The sequence below is a fragment of the Equus przewalskii genome, chromosome 8 (genome assembly GCF_037783145.1).
Source record: "Equus przewalskii isolate Varuska chromosome 8, EquPr2, whole genome shotgun sequence".
In the NCBI taxonomy this organism is placed as follows: Eukaryota; Metazoa; Chordata; class Mammalia; order Perissodactyla; family Equidae; genus Equus; species Equus przewalskii.
This window is the reverse complement of record NC_091838.1, coordinates 32,774,771-32,794,447: the sequence shown is the minus strand read 5'-3', so window position 1 is coordinate 32,794,447 and position 19,677 is coordinate 32,774,771. Positions and strand designations below refer to the sequence as shown.

The following is a 19,677-nucleotide window of genomic DNA, read 5'->3' as shown; positions in this document are numbered from 1 at the left end:
ACCTTAATTTACTGAAGGTAATATTAAGAGAAGGTAATATCTGACTTTGACCTTGGAATTAGTGCTAACCCCCACGTGGCATGTGACAGGGTGGAGAGCAGTCTGGAATGAGATTCATTATCTGTGGGAAATTTGATGAGGAGAAGGATGACAACTAGACTAGATAGTGTGCTCACTAATGATAGATTCTCCCTAGGTCATCTAAGATGGATGGTGGTTGTAGCCTCAGAGATATAGACATATATATATATATTTTTACCCCCACATCAAAGAGCCATTCAATACAGAGATCAGAATCTGTGTACACATGCATACCTTATATATATTTTTCAAACGTTTAGAAAATAGTCTCATATGTCAAAAATTATCTGTTAGAACATACTATAAAATTTGATCTAAGTAAATGCACTTGATGTGCCCAAATCAGTTTTTAGAAGTACAGGGAGTCATTGGTAAGTAAAATTAACACAGAAGCTATTGTGTTAATCCTGATCATTTTTACATTTGGTTTTATGTTTATGAATGACACAATGGGGGATATTTCATGTTTCTATTTCTCCTTTTTGACCTGTTCTTTTTTATGGAGACAGTCATTCTAAATGTGTTGTAAATAAGATTAGGAAAGGGGAGGGTATGAACACTTCTCAAAATTTAAATAAAAGTAGTTATAGTAGGAAATTATGGTTTAGATAGTTGTGATTTTATAACAGAAGGATGTACAAAAGCCTGATCCTGAAAACTAGAATGTCCTTTTTTCCTATTGTTACAGAGATTGCTAAATTTACAAGACAATACTGGAAAATCTCCCCTGTTACTTATGAGGCATTTGTTTTTGAAACAATCAAGACTCACCACTAGGGCCACTTTTCTTCCTAAATCTCCCAGGACTTAAGAGGCAGCACATAGGTCAGCCCTGGAAGAAAAGATTGTGGTTCAAGTAACAACATCTTCTCCAGACCCATAGTGGTAGCTCAGGGGGAAAGTCCCATGGTGGCAACAGTTCTGATTGGTCAATGACAACTGCAATGGTGTGTGGCAGCAGCAGCAGTGAAGCTCGTGATTGCTGGCAGCTCTTTTGATTATGACATGCAGACCCAGATGTAGAAGAAGATTTTGGGGATGTTAGCTGAAGAATCTTCCGAATGAAAAAGAAAAGAAATGATAATACCGCAAAAACAACAATAGCACTGGTAGATGGACACTTTATAAAATGAACTTATTTTTCTCATGAAATCATTGTTAAGTATAGGATGCATATTATGCTTGACATTTTTTGTTAAATGCAGAATTTTAAGGGAAACTATATATTATGCAATATGTTTATTTATCTTTAAAACAATTTTAACATAAGATTTTCTTCTTCCTACATATAAAGCAAATTTATTAACGTCTTTTATTTTTTTACTTTACTTTAGTGTTTCATTTTTAAGACTAACATATTATTTATTTATTATGTTACTTTTGCAGCTTATTGTAATTGAGCCTTGTAAAAAAAATCCAAATGATGCTAGAGTATACTATACTGATCACATGCATAATTACTGAAATATAAGTATGTAAGAATAATAAACACAATTTTTGTAAATATGTGAGTCAAATACTTGAACAGACAGAGTCGCAGGGCATCACCATAATATATATTCAATTAGTCTTCTAGTTTGTAGATCCTATTACAGTTTGCATATATTGGTCAAATACATAATAGTTAGGCTTCCTTAATAACCATGGCTCATCAATCTAGAATGCTAATTTATTTGGTTTGAAATAGGGTTTATCTCTCAACTTGGATCAGCCTGTGATCACCAAAAGACTCTGGGAATGTCCCTTACTAATAGTATGTTTAAAAATCTCTATTCTTTTTTGTTTAGCATTTTCAAATAACTCATTAAAATCATCTTTCCTTTCGTTAATCTTAATGTTTTCAGTATATATGAACAGAGGTTTTTTTGGAGTGTTGTCCAATATATACACATTATCTAATTATTCAACAGAAGAATGCATTATCATAAGAAGCATGGTATTTAATTGCTGGCCAGTTTTCTTGTATCAATTGTCCTAGGCATAAATATGAAGAACCGAAGTGGAAGTAAGTTGTCCCATGTCTTCCATGGCCCTACATTCTCCGTGAATACTCATCCGTATAAAAAGACACAGCATAGGTGTTGGAATTAAATTAGTTCTTGGTCAGGTTACCTCACTTACTAGTTGAATGATCTCAGTTTCCTTATATGTAACTGGGGAGAATGATAAGATTTATCTCATTTCCTTACATGTAAATTATATAAATGAGGATAATACTATTTACCTCATTGAGTAATTATGAATATTAAATTAGTTAATCATGTAAAACAGTCAATACACTCCCTAATGCATAGTAAGGGCTCAAAAAATAATATCTTCATTAAGATGAAACATGATACAGTGCAGGTATGTATGTACATGATGATAACACAGAGCACAGAGTTCTAACTGAGGGACTGCTTCCCAGTGGATGTAATTAAGGAAACTTGTCTTAAATAGTTGGCAGAATTTTGCAAGATGTGTGAAGAGAAGAACTTCTAAGTAGAAAAGAAAGTGTGTGCAAAATTACAAGCTGTGAAAGAGCATACAATAATCAGGATTGTGAGTTGTGGGACAACTTGCTTGTGGGATGGAGTGGGCAGGATATAAAGTGAGGTGCAAACTCAGGAAAAGTGCAGAAATCTGAGGAGGATTCTAAGATTTCAGAGAGGAGGTAAGATAAAAGTTGAATTTGAAACACATTCAGCCAGAATTGCTCTTAAAAAATCCGACAAGACGAGCCTCAAAGTATGGAGTGCAAACAAATAAGCAAAGCTAATGTGGACTTCACAGACAGGGGGATAATGGGAGGTTCATTGTACCTATTTATATTTCTCTCTTTGTGCCTCATATGACATCCTTTGAACTGATCTTTTGACGTGTTCGCTGCCTCCAAAAGACCATGAGTCCCTGGAGGGCAGGGAGTACGTATTAATCATCTTAATAACCTCTGCACTTACACAGCACTAAACTTTGAATAATATTTGGTAAGATTTGTAGTGAGGGGATAACATCCCATGGAAAGACTTTAAGTTAGAGAGAAAGCTAAGTGACTCAAAAGAGTGAATAACAGGAGCAATGTTCAAACTACTGTAGTCTGGCCTCAGTCCACACAATTTAAGACTGTTTCAAGTGTGTGGAAAAGCCTGAAGCCAGATCAGAATTGTTTGAGCAGCACATAAAGAGTAAGGTACTTTCAAGAGAAAGAGGGTGTGGATGTAGATGTAGGATGAATGAAGGAGAGATAGATAGATAGATAGAGACATTTAAAGTAGTCTATTTAGTGTTTTTTTCCCTTCATCTTGCAAAAAAGGTGGACAATTTGCTTTATTTTGTTACATGTTGCCCTCGCACCCACCTGCTCCTAGGTTGAATGTGGCGTTTTAGAAACTCTGCCATCTATCTATTTTTCCTCTGTAGGGAATCTGTCCATTTTTCCTCAGTGCCTTGGAGATTTAAGAATCTCAGCAGTTTCACTCTGATGCATCAATCTGAACACTTCTTTTTATTTACTTTGCTTGGAAGTCATAGGAATTCTTGAATATGAGGATTTATGCATTTCTTCAATTCAGAAGAATTATCAGTCATTATCTTTTTAAATTTTTCTCATCTCCTATTCCCTCTGTTTTTCCTTTCAGTGATATTTTTCAGGTTGGTGTTAGATCAGCTCTCTTGATTCTTTATTCTCTTACTCTGTCTCATATTTTACACCTGTTTGTCTCTCGGTGAAGTACTGAAGTAACTTCCATCAGGCTTCTTTTCAGTTCACTAACTCTCTCTTTTGTTAGATTTAGTCTGCTGTTTAAACATTTTTTGAAATTCTGATTCTGTAATTACATGTTTTTCTTCCAGAAATTCTGTTCTGTCCTATCTTATATTTGCCTCATAATATTTTATATCACTGTCATAATGTGATATCTCCTCCTGTTCTAGTACAATCATGCATCACTTAACACTGGGGATATATTCTGAGAAATGTGTCATTAGGTGATTTTGTCATTTTGTGAACATTATAGAGTGTACTTGCACAAACTTAGATGGTATAGCTCACTACACGTATGCTATATGGTACTAATATTATGGGACCACCATCATATATGCAGTCTGCCATTGACCAAAATGTCATCATGCGATGCATGACTGTAATTACATTAAATAATTCTATTTATATGATGTATCTTGAATTCTAATATCTGTAGCCTTTGCAGATTTTAATCTGTTATTTGTCCCTTGTTTGTTGATCTGCTGACTCACCCCTCCTGTGATGTTTCACAGTGACCACGTGCTTCTTGGTGCTCTGTTGGAATTTCTTAGAGTTTGGTTCTATAATGCATTACAAAACTAGAATTTGTATTTGCTTCTGCCAACTACCTGAGGATATGGGATCTAGCAACCCAGATATACCTCAAACTAAATACTTGATTGAGGATTTGAGGCCATATAGATAGAGTGAATCTCATCTCAAACCTACCAGTGGACCAATTCATGTTTACAAATTCTTGGGAGAATTGATTTTTAATTCTTTCATCCAGAGCCAAGTTAAAAGTGGTCAAGTTTTCTATGATTACTCTTTTGGTGGTAGGAATGTTTTTTCTTAGTAGTTGCATACTGCTAAGTTGTCGCTTCTCACCTTGCCTATGTCCTTCTATTTGTGGACTCGGGGTGGATGCAATCAGGGTCAGTGCTTGTGTGGAACCCCCTTATCTCTTGATTCTTCTTAACCTTTTATCACTTTGTCATCATTTCTGACAACTGGGAAATCTTTTTCTTCTTTTCTTATTGCCCTGGCTATACATTTGACATTATTTTTGTTTGCTTTTATTTTATCTATCATTTTATTGTGTTTTTGGAAAAAGATTTCAGTATTTCTGACTCAAAAGAGTGTCAGATCCAAGGTTAGTTGTGTGTGTGTGAGTGCTTATAATGGAAAATCGATTGGCTTTGAAATCAGACTGACCTGACATGTAACCTCAGTGGCAGCATTTTCTAACTTTGTGACCTACAGTAAGTTAATTACCTTCTCTGAATCTTGGTTCCTATGAATGAAAAAGTGAGAACACCTAAGTTACATAATTCACTGTGAAAGCACTAAATGAGATTGCATTTCCATGCTGTCTGATAGAAGTGAATGATAAAGTGTGTTCCCTTCTTCTCACTTTCTGCTTTTTAACTGTTTACACATGTTTATCTTAGTTCCACAACCTTATCTGAGGTCATAATTGTTTCCTAAAATAAAGAATAAATTACTGATATGAATATTTGTTCCTTTCTCTAGTTCACTTAGCCTAAAACTTTGCATGTTTGTCCTAGATGAGCAATTTGAGCTGGATAAGTAATCTTTCTGTATAAAATTAGAAAACAAAATTTCTCAACCCAAAATAAATGTTCTGTGAGTGAATGAGTGCTTTTTAAATGCAAAGGAGTTTCACTATTATTGCTTGGAAACAAAGTGGTCTTAATATGATATTAGTGAAAAAGAGCCTAGGACTATTCTAAAGATTACAGATTTATGAAGGTTATATCCCTTCAATAGAAATTCATTTTAATTAAATACATAATACTTAATGATTGATAGGCAAAAATTTGCATTGTTATAAAATTGAAAATCATACAAACTAAGTGAAATAAAATAGATAATGTGAAAATAGACCCATTTAATTTATGTAAATTAAGGATATTAATGAGTTAACCTAATAGTGAACTTTTTGGTCAAAATTATTATTGTTAATGGTATGTTTATTATTTTTCTCTCTTGGAATTGACTTTATCTGTTGTTTTGTACTACAAATAGAGAAATGTATTGTTTAAAAAATATGTTTTTCTCCTCTACATCCCAGAGGATGTGCAAGAGGAGGCCTAGTGGAAAGTCAGGACTTTCACTCCCACCCATTGATAATGAGACCACCTTCATTAGAGTGTCAGTTAAGGCCTCTTAGGGAACGGTAAAGAAGCACTCCTACCCCTCCAAGCCAGAGTCTTTTCAGTGGAGGCCTGGTTGGGAGCTGAACTTCCCATCTATGACCACCAGTAAGAAGGAAATTCTCACCTTAAATGAGAAAAGACAAGCAAGAGATGCCAACCCTGAAATTGCGCAGATGTTGTAATCATCTAACAAGGATTTTAAAGTCACTGTCCTAAAATTGCTTCATGTCTGTTACAAACAGGATTGAAACAACTGAGAATATAAACAGTCTCAGCAAAAAGCAAATGGAAATTGTAGAACTGAAAATACTACTGAAATAAAACTCAATGGATGCACATAACAGCAGAATGGAAAGGACAGAGGAAAGAATCAATTAACTTGAAGAGAGAACAATAAAAATTACCCTTTCTGAACAAAAGAGAGAAATTGAACTGAAAAAAAATAAAAGACTCATGGGACTACAACAGAAGATCTAACATTTATTTATGCAGAGTCTCAGGAAAAGAGAAAGAGGTCAGACCTCAAAGAGTACTTGGAGAAATAATGGCTGAAAAATTCTGAAAGTTTGAAAAAGACGTAAACCTATATATTCAGAAGTGAGACAAATCTCAAAAGGATAAGCCCAAGGAAATCCATGCCATGACACATCATAGTCAAATCCTGAAACCTAAAGACAAAGAAAAAAATCTTAAAAGCTGTGAGAAAAAAAAAACTGCGATAGGGGAAAAACTGTTCAAATGACCATAGATTTCTCCCAAAAAAACAATGGAAACAAGAATAAAGTTTCACAGTACTTTTCAATTACTGAAAAGAAAGAACTATCAACTCAGATTTCTGTATCTGCCTAAAATATCCTTCAGAAATCAAGGGGAAATTGAAACATTATCAGGTGAAAGAAAACCAAGAAAATTTGTTGCTGAGACATATTTTAAAGGAATGATTAAAAAGAACTTTGTAAACAGAAAGTAAATGATTAAAGAAGGAAAACTGAAACATCACAAAGAAAGAAAAAACAATGGAAAGAATAAAAATATGTGTATATAAAATACATTTTTTTCTCCTGTTGAGTTTTATTAAATTAAGAATGATGGTTCAAGCAAAAATTACAGCATTCTCTAATGTGGTTCTCAATGGAAGTATTTAAGATAATTATATTACAAATAGGAAAAGATGAGGGGACATAAATGAAGATAAAATTTCTACATGTCCTTTGAATTAATAAAATATTGACACCAGGGGACAGTGATGTTATGTTTATAGAATGTAATGCCTAGAGTATAACCACGAAAATTGTTATACAAAGACACACTCAGAAACAGTATAGGTAAATCAAAATGTAATTCTAACAAATATACAAGTAATCCACAGGAAGACAGAAAAAGGAAAGAGAAAAATGAAAAACAGAGAGAACAAAGAGAATACAAAAAAATAAAATAAAATACCAGAATTAACATATCAATTATTAGATTAAATATAATATATTTTATACAATATTTTATTGGTCTAAACTCATAAATTAAAAGGCAGAGAATGACAGAGTGAATTACAAAAAATAAGCCTACTCTATGCTCTCTATCAGACTTACCTCAAGTATAGTGATATGAATAAGTTAAAAATAAAATGATGGAAAAAAGATGTAAATATATACCATTAATGAAACCATTAAACAAAAAATGTTTGCCTCAGATAAAGTAGATATTAATACTAGATAAAGTAGGCAAAGACAGTTATCAGAACAAAGAAACAACATTGCATAATGATGAAAGGATCAATCCCCCAAAATACTCAGCACTCTTTAATGTGTATGAACCAAACAATAGAGATGCATAATACATGAATCAAAAACTGATATAAATCAAAGGAGAATAGAGAAATTCACAATTATATTTAGAGATTTCAACATCCTCTCTCAAAAACTGATAGAACAACTGGACAAAAACAAGCAATATAGAAGAACTTATCATACCATGAACCACCCAGATCTAATGAACATTTATAGCACATATAGCAGATTACATATTATTTTAAAGCAACGACAGAGAACACTTACCAAGATAACACATATTGTGGGCCACAAAACAATTGTCAACAAATTTAAAAGAATTGAAATACAGAGTATGTTCTTTGACTATAATTGAATGAAACTAGAAATCAAAAACAGAAAACACCCAAATATTTGGTAACTAATCAACACAGTTCTAAATAACATGAGTCACGTAAAATGTCTCAAGAGAAATAAATATATTGGATGGAATGAAAATGAAAATACGACATATCAAAATGCATGGAATGAAACCAATGTAGTATTGAGAGGGATATTGAGAGGGAACTAGCATTAGACACACACATTAGAAAAGAAGAAAGACCTCAAATTAATAACCTAAGCTCCCATACCAGGAACCTAGGAAAAAAGAGCAAGATAAACACGAAGCAACTAGAATGGTAAGTGACAGAAATCAATCTTAGCAGACATTTGCTATTGTAGAGGGTGAAGCAGAGGTTCGGGGAATGTGCCCCAGGTGAAGCTGTGGTGAGGCATTGCATTGAAAATGAAGGGATTAAAAACAGTTGAGAAGAATGGTGAGCTACTCCAGTCACTCTCCCTCCCCATCACTCCTCCCGCAGAACACAGTGGCTAGATTTATAAGTCCTTTATCAGGTAAATGGAAGATGTCTTTCAGAAAGTAGACAATCTCAGGGGAAAATTTTGTTGTTCAAATGATTCCAGCTTTGGGCATTGTCAGTTCTTTCAGTTGGATCCTGTGCCTCTTTGACATACCCTAATCAATGTGGGCCTTTGGTGGGGTGGGGTTTGAGCATGTCTTTTCTTCCTGGCATTAGAAGACGCTCCGGGATCATCTTGTGTACTTCCTGCCCTAGTCCTAGAATCAGCCATTTCTCCTGGAAATGCTGTTTTATCTTATTGGAGAATGGTATTAGCAACTAGGTACTGGTGGTGGGTATGCTCATTGCTATCACAGTGTGTTCAGCCATATTACTTTGGGTGAGGTGTGGTGAACCAGATGTAGATTGAAAGAGAGAAATCAGAAACAGTTTTACAGTTTTGTTACTCACAGTTCCCTGGGAAGAACACAGCACACCATGTAGGGCCATTCAAGGGAAGCACCAGGGTTGATCATGAGGCAGAGAGAAAGGGGGAAACTGGGAAAGAGCTTTTGTTATGGTTTCTGTGGGAAACTCTTTTGGACAGTGCTTTCTACCTTATTAAACATTAAAGTACAAGTGGATGTTCCCTATGGGGGAGGACACTAGGGGTGGAGAAAAAGACACTCCAGGAGAGAATCACACAACAGAGACCCACCTTCACAAAAAGGGATAACTATTGATTTCCAGGGAGGAGGAGGGCATGATCAGCTCAAATTTGTTGATAACATCAAGATGAAGGACCCCGAGCTTCCTGACATCAGCATATCATCCCTGGCAAAGATCTCAGCATATCACCCAAGGAAGAAAGCATGGCCTTCTGATGCTTTGATCGTATGTTCTCCCCCACCATCCCATTACTTTTCACTTGGAGGCATATCAAGCAGCTACAAAATTCTGTCCAGTAGCTCATTGATTACCAAAAAACCAGGATTATTGTCATAATAAACATTACAGAGATGCCTGTAGTTTCTTGCACCAGAAGATGGTAGGGGTGTGGACTTAACCAGCTGCTCAAGAAGGGGAACCATCCAGCCTCTATCCAAGGCCTCAAATTTGGGAGAAAACAGTATTTATAAGAAGTGTATTGCAATTGCCCCTTTCATGTCTTGACATTAATTTTGAACTCAACTATATGGGGTATTTAGGCAGCCTGAATAGTAGAGAAGGTTTTTAGACAGTAGGGCCTAAGTTATCCTAAACAGCACAGCAAACAATTTATTATAAGAGCAAAAATAGAGAAACACAAATATAAGGAGTCCTTGTATAACTAAGTTTCCCATTCATGTGATATTAACCAAGGAAACACATATGAAATTTTGAGAGTCTCTAAGAATATCTTGTTGGCGTTAAAAGTATTTGAGTCAAGGGCCCAGCCCCATGGCCGAGTGGTTAAAGTTCCACGTGCTCTGCTTTGGTGGCCTGGGTTTGTGGGTTCAGACCCTGGGTGTGGACCTCCTCCACTCACTAGCCATGCTGTGGAGGTGTCCTACATACAAAATAGAGGAAGATTGGCACAGATGTTACCTCAGGACTAGTCTTCCTCAAGCAAAAAAAAAAAGAGGAGCATTGGCAATGGATGTTAGCTCAAGGTGAATCTTCTTAGGAAAAAAAAAAAGTATTTGGGTCAAGATAGCAGAAAGAAGAAGAGAAGTCACTGGAGAGTGGGTGGTCCTCTGCCCCACTCCCCAAGGGATTGAGGGGTTGACTGATACGAAGCAGTTTCTTCTTGGGGAAAGTGATAATTTCCATTAATTTTTGGAATGGCACAGATAGGAGTAACCTCTGCCATATTTCCCTCGAGGCTTGGGTATATAAGGGTATAGGTTTTGGCAGAGAGCAAGAAGTATACCAGGATCAAGGGCTAAGCATCAGAGAACTCAGGAAACATAATAGAGTTCCTAATCTCAAAGGAAGGAAAACAATAAATGTTCCGTGTCCAATTTTTCAGCACTTAGGAGAGGCAGTCTGTGGGTGTCACTGGGGTCTACGCATTTCCAAAGTTACTTAGGTCAGCCCATTTTCCCCCTATCCCATCAGTGAGGTAGTAGCATACATTTGTAATGCAGATTGTTTTGTTATAGTCTGCACACCTTCTTTGGATCCCTTAGCTTCCTAAATGATGCTTTTAAATGTGTGTATTAAGGTTTACTCTTTGTTCTCTAAAGTTCTATTAGTTTTGACAAATGTATAATGTCATGTATCTACTATTGTAATATGATAAAGAATAGTTTCATTGCCCTATAAACCCACTGTGCTTCACCTATGCAACCTTTCCTCCCTTTCCCTGAGCTCCTGGCAATCACTGATCATGTCATTGTCTCTATAGTTTTGCCTTTCCAAAGTGTTATATAAATGAAATTAGAGTGCGTATCCTTTTCAGACTGGCTTCTTTTACTTAATAATATACATTTGAGGTTTCTCCATATCTTTTTGCAGCTGGATAGCTCATTTCTTTTTATTGCTAAATAATATTTCATTGTATAGATGTACCATAGTTGTTGTTGTTGTTGTTGTTTTCAATGCGTTCACTTGCTGAGGAACATCTTGATATCTTGGTCACTTCCAGTTTTTGGCAATTATTAATAAAACTGCTATAAACATTTGCATGCAGGTTTTGTGTAAACATAAATGTTAAAATTAGTTCAGTAAATACCTACTAGTGCAATTCCTGGATCATACATTAAAACTATGTTTAGCTTTGTAAGAAACTACCAAACTCTCTCTTGAATTCCCACCAGCAAGTAATGAGAATTCTTCTTGATGAGAATACTTGTCAGCATTTAGTAGTGTCAAGGCTTTGGATTTTAGTGATTCTAATAGGTATGTGATGTATCTCATTGTTTTAATACACAATTCCTTAATAACAAATGATCTTGAGCATCATTTTATATGCTTACTTGCCATCTGTATATTCTTTGATGAGGTGTTTGCTCAAATATTTTAGTGAGTTTTTATTTGGGTTGTTTATTTTCTTGATGGATGTTAAGAGTTTTTGCATATTTTGGAAACAAGTCATTCATCAAATGTGAGTTTGTAGATATTTTCTTCCAATCTGTGGCTTGTCTTTTCATTGTCTTAACAGTATCTTTTGCAAAGCAGAAGTTTTTAATTTTTTTTTTTTTGAGGAAGATTAGCCCTGAGCTAACATCCAATGCCAACCCTCCTCTTTTTGCGGAGGAAGATTGGCCCTGAGCTAACTTCTGTGCCCATCTTCCTCTATTTTATATGTGGGATGCCTGCCACAGCATGGCTTGATAAGCGATGCATAGATCTGCACCTGAGATCTGAACCAGTGAACCCTGGGAAGCCAAGCAGAGCACACAAACTTCATGGCTATGCCACCAGGCTGGCCCCAGAATTTTTTAAATTTTAACATGTACTAACATGAAACCTTTTCTTTTCTGGACCATGCTTTTGGTGTTGTATCTAAAAGCTCGTTGCCAAACCCAAAGTCATATATATTTTCTGTTATGCTTTCTTCTATAACTTTTATAATATTATGTTTTATATTTAGGCCTATGATCTACTTTGTGTTAATTTTTGTGAAAGAGATAACATCCATGTCTAGTTTCCTTTTTGTTGTTGTTGTTAGTAGACTATTCCTTCTTTTCCCCATTGAAGAGCCTTTGTTCCTTTGTCAAAGATCAGTTGACTGTTCTGTCTTTTTTTTGTGTGTGTGTGGCTCTCTGTTTTTGTACTCTGTTCTATCCCATTGATCTATGTGTTCAGTCTTCAAAAACTCATGCTACCTTGATTGCTGTGGCTCTATAATAAGTCCTGCATCAGACATCCTGAGCCCTCCAACTTTGTTCTTCTATTTCAATACCGTGTTGGCTACTATGAGTCTTTTGGCTTTCCATATAAACCTTAGAACCAGTCTGTTGATGTTCACAAATAACTTCCTGGGATTTTTGGGGGTATTGCATTGATTCTATAGATCAAGTTGGGAAGAAATGGCTTCTTAAAAATATTGAGTCTTTTGGGGCCACCTGGGGGCGTAGTGGTTAAGTTCACATGCTCTGCTTCAGCAGGCTGGGATTTGTGGTTTCAGATCCAGGGCATGGATCTACACACCACTCATTAACCCATGCTGTGGCAGCCTCCCATGTACAAAAATAGAGGAAGATTGGCACCGATGTTAGCCCAGCCACAATCTTCCTCAAGCAAAAAGAAGAGGATTGGCAACGGATCATAGCTCAGGGCCAATCTTTCTCACCAAAAACCCACAAAAAAATGTTACGTCTAATTCAAGAACATGGAATATCTCTCCATTTCTTTTGATCATCTGTGATTTCTTTATCCAGAATTTTCTAGTTTTCCACATATAAAGCTAACTTTTGTTAGACTTATACCAAAGTATTTCCTTTTTAGTGTGCTATTGTAAATGGTATTGTGATTTAAATTTCAAATTCCAATATTTCATGGCTGATATATAAGTATGACTTTTGTATATTAACCTTGTCTCCCATCACCTTGCTATAATGACTTATTAGTTCCATGAGATTTTTGTTGATTCTTTGGGATTTTCTACATAGACAAACAACAAAGACAGTTTTATTTCTTCCTTTCTGGTCTATATGCCTTTTATTTCATTTTTTTGCCTCATTGCACTAGCTAGGACTTCAATTGCAATGTTGACCGGGAGTGGAGAGAGGAGTGGTGATTGCCTTGTTCCCAATTGTACAGAGAAAACACTCTCAGTTTCTCACAATTCCCTCCTTTTTCACTAAATTGCACCCTGATTTTTCAGTTTCTTTGTTTCTTTCATCCTCATTTTGCACTTCATCTCAGGCCTGTCATGACAGAAGAGACTGTGAGAATCAGAAAAACTTCCATTTAAATCATGATTTGGGTCTTGTTCAAGTTAATTTAACTCCTTGGCATTTTAGTTTTCTCATTCTAAATTAGGAAAATATTTCCTATGCCAGTGGACTGTTGTGATGATTACTTCGGAAAATGTTTGAAATAAACCTCTTTATTCATTTAACACCTAAATACCTAACTTTGATTTAGGCCCTATGCCAAATGCTTGCAATACAACTGTGAAGAAGACATAGATTTAGCTCTAAGAAATTGTGGAAATAGTAGGAAAAAAAGTCAAGGGAACTGCACATTTTAATAAATAACCATGAGTGCTACGAAAGCTGTAAGTACATATAGTAGATTTTTAATAATTGGAAGTTAGCATCTTTATAATTATTCTTTTTTCAAGTTTATTCCCACTTCTTGAATTCTCAAGAAGAGCTAATGACATTCCTATCTCTTTTCCTATGTATCTTCTTTGCTTCCATTGCATAAAATTAGTACAATTTTCCATTTGATAATCTCTCTAGTTTCTGCATTGTTCTAACTTCTTTCTCCTCTGTTCACATATATATCTCAAAAATTTCTACACTTGAGATATATAATGGCCACATTTTTGTTTGATAAGGTATATTTTAGTTCCCATATCATTTATACAGTATAGATATAGAGTATTTCAAATATAATATTCCAGAGGGCATAAGAGATAATATATTGTTATATAAGGCACATTAGGCATTTAAAACAAGCTTTTTTGGGTAACATTAATGCCTTTTATGTAGGGGTACAGCATGTCTTTGTATAATCTAATTTTATTTTGGGCTCCTTCCTTTACATTTTGTAAGGAATAGGAAGATTAAAGAAAGGCTTTTTATAAATGTGAGTGTATAGGAGCACTCATCTAGATTTTGTGTTTTAATAAATAAAATAACTGATAATACATTGGTTTCCCAAAGGACAGGGCTTTGTTTCTAGGCAATGCCTTGTGATATTCAAGATGCGTTAACTAAATACATGTTCAGATCAGCTTCCACGTATAGTCTCTGATTGATGAGGTCAGCAGTTGAAACAATTCATTAACATTGCCTGTTTTTTCCTTTTATTTTTGGGCCAGGAGAGGAAACCAGATGTGAAGAGATGGAAAGAGGATAGAGAGCATAGCTAACTCAAACATACAAACAGTTGGGGAGAATATCAGCAAGGTGCCATACTGAAAAACAGTTATTGTCTTTTCATGCTTGCTGCTTCCTGCAGTGACCAATTTAAAATTTTGGTTTTAAAACAGAAAGTAATTTGTCTTACCCATCTCTCCTACCTTTCTTAAACATTAAAATAAGTGCTACTGCTGAGATTTTCAGCAGTTTCTGATGACTCTGTAGTCTCTCCAAACTCCTTTCGTATCAGCAATTTTGTATTTGACTTGGAATATGTTCTAAATATTTTCTACCCAAGATCAGAAGGCAGCCTGGTAGACAATGAGTAAAGGCAGTGCATAAGCCTTTGACAACCCTGGCGTGCTTGCTGCTTCTTCAAAGAAAAGCAGTGTTTCAGCACACACTTGCCTGCTTAATAGAATTTACTCGCCAATTGCCCTCACGGCTAAAGACTGCCATGCAAAATGTTCTAGAAAACGTAGGTGATGCCATTAGCTAATTAAAATGTATTTGCTTTGATAGATTGAAATCTTTATTTTGATACAGTTGATGTAGGTTGTCTGAGCTGACTGCACCACTGGTTTTGATACTATTCTAAGGAATCAAGTATTTATTCCTTTCAGAAAAGGAATTAGGAAAATAGCTCTGCCATCCAAGAGCTTTAGTTTAGTTTGATAGGCAGTATTGTAACAGCACTTGCCTGTCTGTTTTATAAGAATAAACATGTCCATTTAATTGACCAATTCCTGAGTCTGATTCTTCCAGTATTTAAGATATTTTGTAAATTTTGGAAAGTGAAATGGATAAATATTAATTAGATATTTGAGTGACTATTCAGCAAGAATTCCTGTCTAGAATAATAGAGAGTGTGTGTGTATATGGTGTGTGTTAATACTTATTATGTCTACTACATGCCAAAGTCTTTCACAAATATTAACCCTCAAATTACTATGTGTTTTTATGTATCAAATTACTATGTATTATTTTATGACCATTTTATAAATTTGGAAACAGAGACTTACAGGACTTAAGTAATTTGCCAAACTTATTAAGTTGTGGATGTTTGAGTCATTTATGGATTCTCTGACTACAATTCCAATATTGTTTGCAATGTATAGCTTCCCTTTACTTAATACTTTAATGAAAAGTAATAAAATATTAATTAATTTACCAGATTACTCTTGTCCTGTTCAATAAAAGGACATTTCAAAAATATTTATTTTAAATTAGATTTGTATATGTGTAATGCATGTGTTCACCTTCCTTTTTGCTTTTGTACATGCAGGTATGTTTATATTCATAATTTTGCAATACAAATTCTAAAACCCCAAATCTTCTCATGCTTGTGACTCTGCCAATGGGAGGGATATAGCAGTCGGATTATGAATTAAAAAAAATGGAGTTTACTGTATTATTTAATATGAATAGTGTGTTTTATGTTTCAATTTGCTTTGCGTAAATTGTAATACATCTATAAATTTATTTGTATAAATATAGTTTTAATGTTGGCTTGAAAACATGATTACATAACAGGTTAAAAGAGTAAAAATTATAAGTAGTTTCAAATAGATCAAATTTCTTAGCACGTGATCTAAAAGAAGAAAATGTATATTATTAAACGCCACTCATTAGCACTAATAGTTTTTTTTAAACTATATCTCAATCTTCAACAAATAAGGCTTATTCTTTAATTCAGAATAAGTAAGAGTCAATAACCTTCAATTTCTGGTATGGTGATCTTGTTCTTTAAACATTATTTTGTTTTTATTTGTGAAAATATAAATACTTGGCTAAGCTAAGGTAGCTTATAACTTTACCAAAATTATGAGGTTTTATTCTATCCTAAAATATTCAGAAATAGCCACTAGAAGCACATGTTTTTCAAATTTTCTCTTGGTTCATTTAAAATGATATTATATGTTCCACACAGCTCCTCTAAAGCCAGGGAATGAGGGAGAGAATTCATCTATAAGAAAGAGAGCGGTATTTAGATTTGGAAATGGATAATATAGCCAAATGAATCGGGCATTTGTGGGAGATTCAGAGACAAATATCAGATAAATATCTATCACAGGTACAAGGGGAGAAGGGTGGTGTCTTAAAAATTTATGGATAGGCAAAGGTTCAAGAAGGTGAGGTTATAAATAAATGGAGAAGTTTATAAATAAATTGAGAAGGTTATAAATAAAAGCTTTCAATCCTTCAGCATGACTCCAGAATATACATCATGTAGAGAAAATTGCCCTAAAACAGAGTAACATTGATTTTTTATTGAAAATTAAAGGACTTGTCCAAATGTTATTTTTAAGTTTCATATTCCAGTGATTGAATTATTGTCTTCATTGTGGAAGGAAAGAGAGAACTGACGATGGAAATTGATAATCCCATTATCATTATTAGTTAGGTGTAAAATCCATTCTTTTTTCAAACAAGCAATCATTTTGAACCTGGTTTGTTTGCAGTTTAAATCCCAGACATGCACATGAATCATGTATGTGCTGAGCCACAGCAACCTCCAGGTCAGCTCTGAAGCTCCATAAGCAACGTGAGTTGGTAGTGATGGAGATAAGACCTAGGTTGAAAAAGATACTATCTACCATTGACATTGAGTTATTTTTATGTAATCAAAAACTTGTCATTTCTTAGACAACAAAACGCAACGTGAAAGTGAGAAGAAATTTAAAAGTTAAGATTCCAAAATATGTCCAAAAAATCGTTGAAAGAAGTTAATAAACAAATTAACCTTTGATTTAAAAACTACCAAATACTCCATTTATTGCAAGCTTTGGAGCCTCTATGCTGTAACAAAATATTTCTTTTGTAAAGAGCAAAAACAAAACCCAAAGGAGAAAAATGGTGTGTAAATATAGTATTAGGAAACACTAACAACTTTTAAACTCATGTCTTTCAGGAAAGAACGGTGACCATTAGAAGACAAACTATAGGAGGATTTGGATTAAGCATTAAGGTAGCCTGTCTTTCCAGTCTGTCCTTACAAAGTCCGTACTGTAATGCCTGCATTTTTGTGTATTTTGATTTGTTTGCTGATTAATAATTAGACATGTAGGCTATATCAAATTGCTCACTATCTGGATTGAGATGTAAAAATTTGCCCATCTTTTGTTCAGGAATTTTAGAAAAATATTTAGGAATTTTACCATACTTGGCATCGAATATAACAACTCATTAATTTCTTTATCTGATTTCATCTAAAATGTCAAATATGGTGTTGTACTGTGCGTTATCTTCCTCTAACCAGGCAGAGTAGAAAATACTGACCTGTAAGTGAATGTAGCAAGAACAAGTTTTACAATAATAAGGTCTGATACTAAGTTAAGTATTACCAATGTTCTATTCATCTTTTTCTTTTGTTTAACTTTTAAGAAATTAGTAAAATCTCGTGTTACAATGCCAAGTATGTAGGATAGATTTCAAGTTTTAACATCTGATTTATTTTAAAAAATGAACATAATTATTCATTTCCATTTATTATTAAATTTTAAGGGGCTTTTCTTTCCATATATTGTTGACTATTGAAAAAGTACCATGCCTGCAATTTATTATCACTGAAACAAAACAGAAACTTTGAAAGGATGGGAAATTATATAAATATTAGAAATTTGACTTAATGACTATAAACACCCATTAGAAACGTATATCTCTACATAGATAAATAAAATTTAACTTTATCTTGATTGTTGGGTTAGGCATTTTGCTTAGGAGAGTGAAAATCATAAAGCTCAGGTATATATTTCATGAAATTTTAATACAGTCAAGTTATATAAGCTTGGAAAGTGAAACTGTAAATTTGGTGAATATCAGCTCTAGTTGACATTATGAAAGTGACGCACAAAACTCATCGGTGTGGAACAGCACTGTGTTGTCAAGTGATAAGAACATTACTATATAAAATGTTAGTTGTAAAATATATTTTTTTACTTTCACTTTATCTGTCATCAACTAAGACCAAAGAGAAGGGCAAAACAGATTATATGATGTGGAAATGATGCCATGGGAATTCCACCATTCAATAGACAAGTTTTTTTGTTCCTATTTTAGTTTTTGTCATGATATTTATTGAGATCGCTTTGAAGGATTTAAGGGTACTACTAAAGATAGTAAAAAGTGTATGAAGAGTGAACAAAAGCTGAATGTGTACAAGATCCAATATTGAGAGTTGATTGTGTTTGAAATCAGATTTTCACCTACCCTGCACTGACTCTATTTCTGATAGTGGAACTACATTAATTTCCTTCAGGCTGAAAATGTTCTTTTGTGTTTTTCCTTCTATTTCCATTTATAATTTAAACTAGATAATACTAAGTTACTTGTCCTTACTAAAATACCATATTTTAACCTAAACAAATCTTAAAACATCAAGAATTTTGCCAAATGAATTATTTCAGTTTAATATTTTCAGTTTCAATACAACAAAACTCTTATACACATAGTAAATAATTTTCTAAATCAAATAAGTGTGTATTTTCCGTTCAAAATATTGGTGACAAAAGTAATATTTGAACTCTGATTGGTGCCATACAAACATCAGTATTTTTATTTAGAATATTACCCATTCATCCCAAAAAGTTTCCTTTTAAGGTTTTCCACTTTGATTTTCTCAACACTTACCTCTGATTTTTGCTTTGGTATTTTTTAAACAATCTTTCATTCTGTTAGTGTATTTCAAAATATAATTATTAGTTTATTTATTTTAAATAGCAATGTTATAATTACAAATCCTTTTTCCCCTTGCCCTTTCATATGTGAATTGGATAAACTACTATGTTTATCTATTTGTACTATTTGCTTTAGAGCTGAGAATTAAATGCATATAATGAACAGTTTAAGAAATTATTCTAGCCTAAATGTAGAATTAATATTTTAACGTTGAACATTTATTTATTTATTTGTCTACTTATTTATTTGCTTTTTTATTTATTGATAGAGCAATTTGAGCCAATACTAAAACTATTCTCATAAATATATAAACATATATTTCATCCTTATTTACTTCAGTTAAATAATCATCGCTGGCTCACACTGGAGGTTTTGTAGTGAAAATTATTTATT

The 19,677-nt window shown here is 34.0% G+C and overlaps 1 protein-coding gene across 7 annotated transcripts in view; it reads left to right on the top strand.

Annotated features, from left to right (window-relative positions):
• SNTG1 (syntrophin gamma 1) overlaps positions 1-19,677 on the top strand; it is an 865,152-nt gene that overhangs the window by 558,433 nt on the left and 287,042 nt on the right. For all 7 annotated transcript variants that reach the window (XR_011543069.1, XM_070630619.1, XM_070630623.1 and 4 more), the window contains one exon: positions 17,519-17,575. Coding sequence is in view for 6 of the 7 variants with exons in the window: in XM_070630619.1 (XP_070486720.1) it covers positions 17,519-17,575 (57 nt within the window). In the remaining variant the exon portion in view is untranslated. The remainder of the gene's footprint in view (positions 1-17,518; positions 17,576-19,677) is intronic.